Source organism: Capricornis sumatraensis, chromosome 19 (genome assembly GCF_032405125.1).
Source record: "Capricornis sumatraensis isolate serow.1 chromosome 19, serow.2, whole genome shotgun sequence".
NCBI classification, from domain to species: Eukaryota; Metazoa; Chordata; class Mammalia; order Artiodactyla; family Bovidae; genus Capricornis; species Capricornis sumatraensis.
This window is the reverse complement of record NC_091087.1, coordinates 76,857,279-76,867,527: the sequence shown is the minus strand read 5'-3', so window position 1 is coordinate 76,867,527 and position 10,249 is coordinate 76,857,279. Positions and strand designations below refer to the sequence as shown.

Sequence of the window (10,249 nt, the reverse complement as noted above, 5' to 3'; positions counted from 1 at the left end):
CGGTGTGCTTGATAGGGCGGTGCGAGGGGGCAAGGAAATACAGGGCGCCCTCTCAGCAGTCAGACAGGCTGCAGGCCCAGGGAGCTGACCAGGATGGGGGAGCAGGGGCCATGGGTCAGGCCAGGCTCCAGCAGGAGGGAAGGGGCCCTGGGCTCTAATCCAGGAGGCCACACTCACCAACCCAAGCGGTGTCCAGACATCCCAGCTGCAGCACACAGAGCCGGGTGGCCACCATGCCGGGCAGTCGTCAGACCCTGGAAGCAGATGGTGGCTGGGCTCAGAGGTGCCCCAGGCCTGGGCACCTGAGGTCCTGCTGGACCCTGCATTCACCAGCCTCCTCTCTCACAGCCTCCACCACACCCCCGAAAGTCTACCCTCTGACTTCTTGCTGCGGGGACACGTCCAGCTCCATCGTGACCCTGGGCTGCCTGGTCTCCAGCTATATGCCCGAGCCGGTGACCGTGACCTGGAACTCGGGTGCCCTGACCAGCGGCGTGCACACCTTCCCGGCCGTCCTGCAGTCCTCCGGGCTCTACTCTCTCAGCAGCATGGTGACCGTGCCGGCCAGCACCTCAGGAGCCCAGACCTTCATCTGCAACGTAGCCCACCCGGCCAGCAGCACCAAGGTGGACAAGCGTGTTGGTGAGAAGACGACCCCCGGGGAGGGTGTCCACTCCAGGAGACCAGGGTCAGCCCCTCTGCCTGCAGGGACCCCACCCCCAGGGGTGCTGTGAACCAGGCCCAGTGTGTCAGGGGAGGCCCTGTCTGTCTCTCTCCTGATGGTCTCGCAGGCTTGGGGAGGGGTCGTCTGGAGTTTCCACCAGGTCCAGGGTAGCCGAGGCTGGTCGACGTCCACATGCCTGGACCCACAGAGACAGGCCCTGGGCTCAGACCTGCCAAAACCCATCCCTGCCCTAAGCCCAGCCCATGGCTTCCTGCCCCTGGTAACCCCCAGTCTGCTCTCTCTGCAGAGCCCGGATGCCAAGACCCATGCAAACGTTGCCCATGCCCACGTAAGTCACCCAGTCTCACCATCAACCCTGGACATGGTCAGGGTCCGGGAGGGCCACAGGCGAGGCTGTGGGGCCAAGAGGAAGTCTGCCCAGGGGCTGACACCTGTTATGTCTTCCCCAAAGCCCCTGAGCTCCCCGGAGGACCGTCTGTCTTCATCTTCCCACCGAAACCCAAGGACACCCTTACAATCTCTGGAAAGCCCGAGGTCACGTGTGTGGTGGTGGACGTGGGCCAGGATGACCCCGAGGTGCAGTTCTCCTGGTTCGTGGACAACGCGGAGGTGCACACGGCCAAGACAAAGCCGAGAGAGGAGCAGTTCAACAGCACCTTCCGCGTGGTCAGCGCCCTGCCCATCCAGCACCAAGACTGGACTGGAGGAAAGGAGTTCAAGTGCAAGGTCCACAACGAAGGCCTCCCGGCCCCCATCGTGAGGACCATCTCCAGGACCAAAGGTGGGCCAGGTGGGCGGGCCCAGGAGGGTCCCGTGGGCCAGTCAGAGTGATTCCTGTGCTAACAGGCTTGTCTGTCCCCACAGGGCAGGCCCGGGAGCCGCAGGTGTACGTCCTGGCCCCACCCCAGGAAGAGCTCAGCAAAAGCACGCTCAGCATCACCTGCCTCGTCACCGGATTCTACCCAGACTACATCGCCGTGGAGTGGCAGAGAAACGGGCAGCCTGAGTTGGAGGACAAGTACGGCACGACCACATCCCAGCGGGACGCCGACGGCTCCTACTTCCTGTACAGCAGGCTCAGGGTGGACAGGAGCAGCTGGCAGGAAGGAGACACCTACGCGTGCGTGGTGATGCACGAGGCTCTGCACAATCACTACACACAGAAGTCCATCTCTAAGCCTCCGGGTAAATGAGCCACACGTCCCCGCACCAGCAAGCCCTCACCCAGCCCGCCCTCCCCGGGCTCCAGGTCCAGCCAGGACGCCCGAGCCCCTCCCTGTGTGCATGCCTCCTGGGCCGCCATGAATAAAGCACCCAGGCCGCCCTGGGCCCCTGCAATGCTGTGCTGGTTCTTTCCGAGGCAGAGCCCTGGTGACCGCCAGGCCTGCGGGGGGCGGGCTGAGCCCACTCTGGGCCGCTTTGTTCAGCATCTGTGGGGGCGCTGACCCCTCTCCGGGCCAGACACACAGTGAGTGGGTCCAGCAGGCCACCTGGGGGCTGCCCAAGGCCTCGGAGGGGCTTGGCCAGAGGCGCAGCTCCACGGCCCCCTCCAGCCACCACATGCTGGGCCGGACTCTGGGCGGGAACGGGGGAAGCCCCCGAGACCTCAGGGATTGAGGCCCAACGCTTCCCGCCTCTGCTCCAGCCCACGCCGTGGGGCAGGGCCACGTCCTTGTCCCCAGGCCCCTGTTCCTGGGTGTCCAGAGTCCGTGTGTCCACTCTGGGCCTGCCTGGAGCCAGAGTGGCCCGGGGGGTGGCCCCGCTTCACCCTCAAGGTCAGGCGTCGTCCTCGTCGGCCAGGAGGCTCTGCCTGGCTCTCTCTGCCCGGGGCCAGGCCTGTGCGCCCATGGGGAGGTCGTCCCTGTGCCTGAAAGGGGCCCAGGCTGGGAGCCCTGAACGTCCAGGGCAGGGACCTAGCTGCTCCCTGGGGACACTGAGCCCAGAGCCACGGACACCAAGCCCCAGCCCCGCATGCACACGAGACAGCCCTCACCCAGCCTCCTCCACACGCACTCAGGCGTCCACCCGCACACGAGCACGCTTCACCCCCGTCACTCACCCACACACCTGCACACACTCAGGTCTCGCACTCGGGGACCCATGGGGTGACCCCACGGGCCCAGACCCAGAGCTGGGTCTCGTGAGCCCTCCCTGTGGACACCAGCTGGTCCCCATCCTCCAGCGCCCTTGGGCTGCTCAGCGGCCCTTTCCCACACTGACCACACTGACCAGGTCAGACATCCTTCCTCGCCTCCCCTGGGGCACCCATGCTCCTCCCTCACAGGCTGAAACCCCCCTCAGCCCCTCGTCCTGGCACCCTCACCCCTCGGGCACAGGGACACAGCCCGGCACTGTCTGCCCTCCCTCCCGGGGACAGGGCCCAGGCACGTGCGCTCTGCTGAGCCTCCCGGCTCCAGGCCTGGCCCCCAGGGCAGAGGAGGCCAGGAACTGAGCCTCTGTCCTGCGGGGAGGTGGGGTCAGGGCCCCAGCTCAGGGCACAGCTCAGGATGGGAGCAGGACCCCACAGGCCAGGCCCAGACAGTGGCCAGGGCTGGAGGGCTGGGGCTGGGGCTGGGCCCCACAGACTGACCTCAGGTGACGCCTGCCCGGCCCATGGGGGATCACACCGCCGTCCCCCCCAGCCGCAGAGGGAGCCCTGCCCCGAAGCCCCGACGGCCCCGCCCAGCCCCCCGTGGGCAGACTCAGCACTGACCCCCCTCCCTGTGCAGATCTGCTGCTGGAGGAGGAGAGCTGTGCGGACGCCCAGGACGGGGAGCTGGACGGGCTCTGGACGACCATCTCCATCTTCATCACACTCTTCCTGCTCAGCGTCTGCTACAGCGCCACCGTGACCCTCTTCAAGGTGGGGGCCCACCCTGCTGGGCCCTCGGGCCCCCCTCTGTCCCCAGGGTCCCCGCAGAGTCCCTCACCGTCCACTGACGGCCCCTCACTGTCCCTCCCTGCCCCTCCCTGCCCCTCACTGTCGCTCTCTGTCCCTCTCTGTCCCTCTCTATCTGTTCATTTTCCCTTCACCGTAACGTTGAAACAGATTGGGGTCATTTCAGAGGGCGTCTGAAGAGTTTCTGTACCACATGCCTCCCTTCATGTCAGTGGGGAGAATTCAGCAAGGGTAGAGTGGTAGATGAGAAATGAGTTTTTAGACGAGGAGGCTTGTGACGCTTCCGAGCGGTGATGGGGCGCTGCTGCTCCCTGAGAACTTCGTGGACACCGGTTTCCATCGAGGGAGAAGTGGGGAAGGGAAAACGCCTTCTTGGTCTCTCTTGAGTAAGTGCCCCGTTTTGGTCATCAGTTCCTGCCCAGTCAGGCTAGAGGAGTCTACTCTTCCCTCTCGATGGTCAGGTCAGGACTGTCATAGGCTCCGGAAAATATTTTAGGTCTCCGTACAATGAGGGTCTTTCATTTTGGAAGTCACCTTCCTGTAAATGCTTGCTTTTTGTGTGCAGAGAGCCTGTTTTAGCTCAGGGGTCCTCAACTCGCTGAGCTCAGGGGGCAGGATGTGGGCTCAGGCGTCGTCGCCTCACTGCTTGGGAGCGCATCTCAGGCTGCTGTTGCAGCTTCGTTGCCAAGCGAGACTGCTTAGTCTTGTGGTTAAACCAGCCTGCTTTCTCGAGTGATTATTAATTTACAGGAGTTTCCTGTATTTTTCAACTTATAATCCCCTAGTCAGATAGCTCTTTAATCACCTATTCTGCCCCTTCATTTTCTCCCTATCGATCTCAGCAACCCATCACTGCCCTCACTGTCCTTAAACTGTCCCCTAACTGACCAGACTGTCCCTCAGTGTCCCCTCAGAGTCACCTCCCTATCACTTCACTGCCCCTCTCTGCCCCTCTCTGCCCCTCGCTGCCCCTCCCCGTCCCCGCGCTGCCCCTCCCCGTCCCCTCCCCGTCCCCTCCCTGTCCCCTCTCTGCCCCTCTCTGTCCCTCTCTGTCCCTCTCTGCCCCTCTCTGCCCCTCTCTGTCCCTCTCTGCCCCTCTCTGCCCCTCTCTGCCCCTCTCTGTCCCTCTCTGTCCCTCTCTGCCCCTCGCTGCCCCTCTCTGCCCCTCCCCGTCCCCTCCCCGTCCCCTCTCTGCCCCTCCCCGTCCCCTCGCTGCCCCTCTCTGCCCCTCGCTGCCCCTCCCCGTCCCTCTCTGCCCCTCCCCGTCCCCTCTCTGCCCCTCACTGTCCCCTCTCTGCCCCTCTCTGCCCCTCGCTGCCCCTCCCCGTCCCCTCGCTGCCCCTCTCTGCCCTGGGGGAGGCCCGCATGGAGGCGCCTCTGCTCACCCCGTCCCCCCGCCAGGTGAAGTGGATCTTCTCGTCAGTGGCGGAGCTGAAGAGGACCATCGTCCCCGACTACAGGAACATGATCGGGCAGGGCGCCTAGAGCTCCTGGGAGCAGAGTCCAGGGCGGCCACAGAACCATCTGGACAGCGTCCATCATTTTGAGCATCAACCTGCACCAGGCCTGCTCCTTCACGCTCTGACCCAGCGACCTCTGACCTCTTGGCCAGCCTTGCCCGCATCTCTACCCGCAGGCCTCATGGTCACCAAAACCTGCCCCCATCCCCGGAGACCCGAGTGGACAGCAGGCGTAGACCCCACCCGAGCTGATGAACGCCGAGGCCTCTGGGAAGCCAGCAACACACCAGTGGGCCGTGAGTCCCCCACCAGGAACACACACGTCGGAGTTCAGCTCTGCCTGGAGGAGTAGGAGGCTGGGTCCAGGGCTGTCTACACAGGGCACCCGCATCCTGCCCAGGCCTGGATCCAGGCCGCAGGTCCCCGGGGGAGGAAGCTGAGTCCCCACACCGTATGCACAGGGCCCAGCCCCCGCATCTTGCCCAGGCCTGGATCCAGGCCACAGGTCCCCGGGGGAGGCCCTTGTGTCAGATCCCTGGGAACAGCTGTCCTGCAGGGGCCCAGCCTCCCAGCAGGCAAGCTCCTGGGAGGACCACTACCGGTCACTCAGGTCACCTCCACCGAGGACGCTGCTGGGAGCAGGGCCTGGGCCCACGGCGGCTGCAGGCGCCCTGGTGGGGGAAGGGGTGACATCCCGCCAGACGGGCCGCCTGCAGACGGGCCTGGTGACTGGTTCCCAGTGGACAGAGCTGGAGGGGCTCCCAGGACACAGGACGGCAGGGCAGCCAGTCCATCCGGTGGCCAACAGCCTGACACTCCCCCTGGAGCTCGGCCTGCACCGAGAGCAGGGGTGAGAGGTGAGATCAGAGACCCACAGAGGCCCAGCCCCAGGCCCCGGGCCCACCCCGCCTCTCAGGACAGACTCTCCAGTCGTTGCAGAAATGTGCACGGGCTTCTCTGGATGGGAGGCGCTGCCCCAGGACTGGAAGGACCACAGCCCTGGGGCTTGGGAAGCTTCTTCTGCGTAATGTGGTAGCCTGCTCTTTGCTGTCTCTTCACCTCTTCAACGACAATAAAGCATGTTTACTTCACCTAGCTCACCGGCCAGTCTCCGTGCATTGACACACCTTCTCCCTTTGAGGAGTCCACAGCCTGGCTGCCCCACCCCCACTGGCCCCGGGCTTCCCGCCCCCACCACCTGCACCCAGGGTCCCTGGTCCCATCCCTACCTGACCCTGGGGTGCCTGACCCCCACCCACTACCCGCCCCTAGGGCTCCACTCCGCCTCCCAGGCAGAGGCCAGCCTGGCACCAGGGGAGCCACAGACAAGTGCCCCGTGTTGGGTGGTCAGCACAGGAGGCTGTAACAAACACCGCAGGGTGCTTGGACCACAGGCGTCACCACTCAGTCCCTGGAGCCTGGGACCCCGGATCCAGGAGCGCAGGGCCGGCTCCTGCCGAGGCCTGTCTCCGTGGGGTGCAGATGCCGTGTCCTCACAGGCGCACCCCTCTGTGCCTGTCTCTGCCCTCACCTCCTCTTAGAGGGTCTCCAGTCAGACTGGACGAGGGCCCACCCTGGGGCTCCAGTTCACCCTCATCACCTCTTCAGAGACGCCGCCTCCAAAAGCAGTGACGCTTGAGGTCTGGGGGTCAAGGCTGCAAGATTTGAATTTGGGGTCACAGTTCTGCCCTAAACAGGCTGGTTGGTGCTGGAAACCCAGAGCAGGAGGGGACACCAGTGAAAGCAGGCCAGGAGGGGCAGCTGGGGGAGGGATGTCAAAGGGACCTGGTTCAGTGCTCAGGACACACTGGTCAGTGAGAAGGACCTCAGAGGGTGCTGGGGACACTGTGCTCAGCCTGGGCTGCGCGGAGGTGATGGCTGTGCCACAGGAAAAGCGGGAGGGGCCCAGGGCTCCAGAGAGGGACCAGGAAGCGTGGCCGCCTGCATGCGATGAGGCCTCTGTGTCCACCAGCCGGCCTGGGTGCAGGATGCAGTCAGGACTCCATCCTCACAGACACCGGGGACCGAGGAGACTGGACCCTCCCCAAGGGCGGAGGAGGATCCGGGGGCTCAGGGACAGCTCCAAGAAGGGGGCCAGGGCCTGGGAGGGTGCTGGCCGTGCTGGGCTCTCTCCAGAGGGCATTTTCAGGGAGCTGGGTCATAGTGGAGGGGTGCCTTGTCAGCTGGGGGCCATGCTAGTGTTTTTCCAAACCTTTCAGGGGTCGGAAAGGACCTGCCACTGGACAGCCCTGGTCCTTGCCTGCTTTGTCAAGAAAGAATTCTGAAGAGGTGGCAAAAGGTAAAACTGAAAAGTATGTTAAAAAAGAAAAGTACACCTGGAAAGACACCAGGGCAAACTCGAGAGAGAGCCCCGCGTCCGGGAAGCTTGGCGCTTTAGTCGTTCAGTCATGGCCAATGCTCGGGGCCCCATGGACTGTAGCCTGCCAGGCTCCTCTGTCCATGGGATTTCCCAGGCAAGAATGCAGGCAAGAATGGGTTGCCATTTCCTTCTCCAGAGGATCCTTCCAACCCAGGAATCAAGCCCAGGTCTCCTGTGTTGTAGGCAGATTCTTTAAGAATTGAGCTACAAGGGGTGGCAGTGTCCCGGATCTTTGTCTTCCTTCAAGCCAGTCATCTTGCTTTGCCCACAGCTCCCCGCAGGCTAATTTGTCTCAGGACCCTCCCCTGGGTGTGCACCGCCCCTCAGCCAAGCTGGATCTCAAAGTGAAGTTCCGGGAGGAGCAAGACTCATTACGGCCTGGCATTATTCCCTGGCTTTTGACCCACGAGGAAACTTTCCGCACCTGTGTAGAATTTCACATGTCTCCAAAAGGAGCAGAGATCCCTTAATTCTTTACTCAAACACGGTTTGGCCCCTCTTTGTCGATTGTTGCCATGACTATTTCCTTAACATCTTTAAAGAGACAAAGATGGCCTGTTTGCCGTCTTTTTACCAATGCTGTAAAGAACACTATTGCATAGGAACCTGGAATGTTAGGTTCAAGAATCAAGTGGTCAGCAAGGAGACAGCAAGAGTGAACATCAACTTATTAGGAATCAGTGAACTAAAATGGATGGGAATGGGCAAATTTAAATCAGATGACTATTATATCTACTACTGTGGGCAAGAATACCTTATGCTAAGTGGAGTAGCCCTCACACTCAGTGAAAGAGTCTGAAATGCAGTACTTGGGTACAATCTCAAAAAAAAAAAAGCAGAATGATTTCAGTTCATTTCTTAGGCAAACAATTCAACACCACAGTAACCCAAGTCTATGCCTCGACCATCAATGCCAGAAAGGCTGATGTCGAATGGCTGAAGACCTACAGGGCCTTCTAGAACTGACACCCAGAACAGATGTCCTTTTCATCATAGGGGACTGGAGTGCAAAAGTAGAAAGTCAAGAGATACCTGGAGTGACAGGTAAGTTTAACCTTGGAGCACAAAGAGAAGCAGGGAAAAGGCTAACAGAATTTTGCCAAGAGAACAACACACTGGTCAAGCAAACACCCTCTTCCAAGAACACAAGAGATGACTCTAAACATGAGCATCACCAGGCGGTCATACCAAAATCTAACTGATTATATTCTTTGCAGCTGAAGACAGAAAAGCTCTATAAAGTCAAAAAAAACAAACACACAAGACCTGGAGATGACTGTGGCTCAGATCATGAACTCTTTATTTCAAAATTCAGGCTTAAATTGAAAAAAGTAAAGAAAATCACAAGACCATTCAGGTATGACCTAAATCAAAAGCCTTATGATTAAACAGTGGAGGTGACAAACACATTCAAGGGGTTAGATCCGGTAGACTGAGAACATGAAGAACTATGGATGGAAGCTCATAACACGGTACAGGAGGTGGTGACCAAAACCACCCCAAAGAAGAAGAAATGCAAGAAGGCCAAGTGGTGGTCTGAAGAGGCCTCACACACAACTGAGAAAAGAAGAGAAGTAAGGGGCAGAGGAGAAAGGGAAAGATACAACCAACTGAATGCAGAGTTCCCGAGGGGAGATAGGAAAGCCTTCTTAAGTGAACAGTGCAAAGAAATAGAGGAAAACAATAGGACACGGCAGGCTAGAGATCTCTTCAAGAAAACTGGAGAGATCAAGGGAATATTTCACACAAAGACGGGCACAATGAAAGACAGCAGTTGTGTGGACCTAACAGAAGCACGAGAGGTTAAGAAGAGGCGGCAAGAATACACAGAAGAGCTACACGAAAAGGTCTTTATTGTTGTTCAGTAGCCAAGTCATGCCCAGCTCTTTGTGACACCACAAACTGCAGCACGCCAGGCTTCCCTGTCCTTCACTGTCTGGGAGTGTGCTCAGACTCATGTCCACTGAGTAAGTAAGGCCATCCAACCGTCTCACCCTCTGTCGCCCCCTTCTCCTCCTGCCCTCAGTCTTTCCCAGCACTGAGTCCGCTCTTCACATCAGGTGACCAGAGTATTGGAACTTCAACATCAGTCATTCCAATGAATATTCAGGGTTGACTTCCTTTAGGATTGATTGATTTGATCTCCTTGCTGGGCAAGGGACTCTTAAGAGTCTTCTCCAGCAACACAATTCAAAAGCATCCATTCTTCAGTGCTCAACCTTCTCTATGGTCCAACTTTCATATCGGTACATGACTACTGGGAAAAAAAAGTCTTAATGACCCAGATAACCATGATGGTGTGATCACTCACCTAGAGCCAGACAGCCTGAGAATGAAGTCAAGCAGGCCTTAGGAAGCATCGCTATGAAGAAAGCTAGTGGAGTTCCAGCTGAGCTATTTCAAATCCTAAAAGATGGCACCATTAAAGTGCTGCACTCAATATGCCAGCAAATTTAGAAAACTCAGCAGTGGTTACAGGCCTGGAAAAGGTCAGTTTTCATTCCAGTTCCAAAGAAAGGCGATGCCAAAGAATGTTCGATCATACAGTTGCACTCATTTCACAACTAGTTAGGTTATACCACAAATCCTTCAAGCCAGGCTTCAATAGTAGTGAACAGAGAACTCCGAGATGTGCAGTCTGGATTCAGAAAAGGCAGAGGAACCAGAGATTAAATTGCCAACATCCGTTGGACCATAGAAAAAGAAAAACGTATACTTCTGCTTCACTGACTATGCTAAAGCCTTTGACTCTGTGGATCACAGCAATCTTTGGAAAATTCTTAAGGAGATGGAAATGCCAGACCTCCTTACCTGCCTCCTGAGAA

General features: G+C 59.1%; 1 gene segment (V, D, J or C); it reads left to right on the top strand.

Moving 5' to 3' along the window:
- Positions 1 to 233: 233 nt before the first annotated feature.
- On the top strand, positions 234 to 5,069 carry LOC138095050 (immunoglobulin heavy constant gamma 4-like). The segment is given in 7 exon segments: positions 234 to 267; positions 349 to 642; positions 972 to 1,013; positions 1,137 to 1,466; positions 1,550 to 1,870; positions 3,415 to 3,548; positions 4,986 to 5,069. Coding segments are annotated over 7 exon segments (1,239 nt in total).
- Positions 5,070 to 10,249: the final 5,180 nt, after the last annotated feature.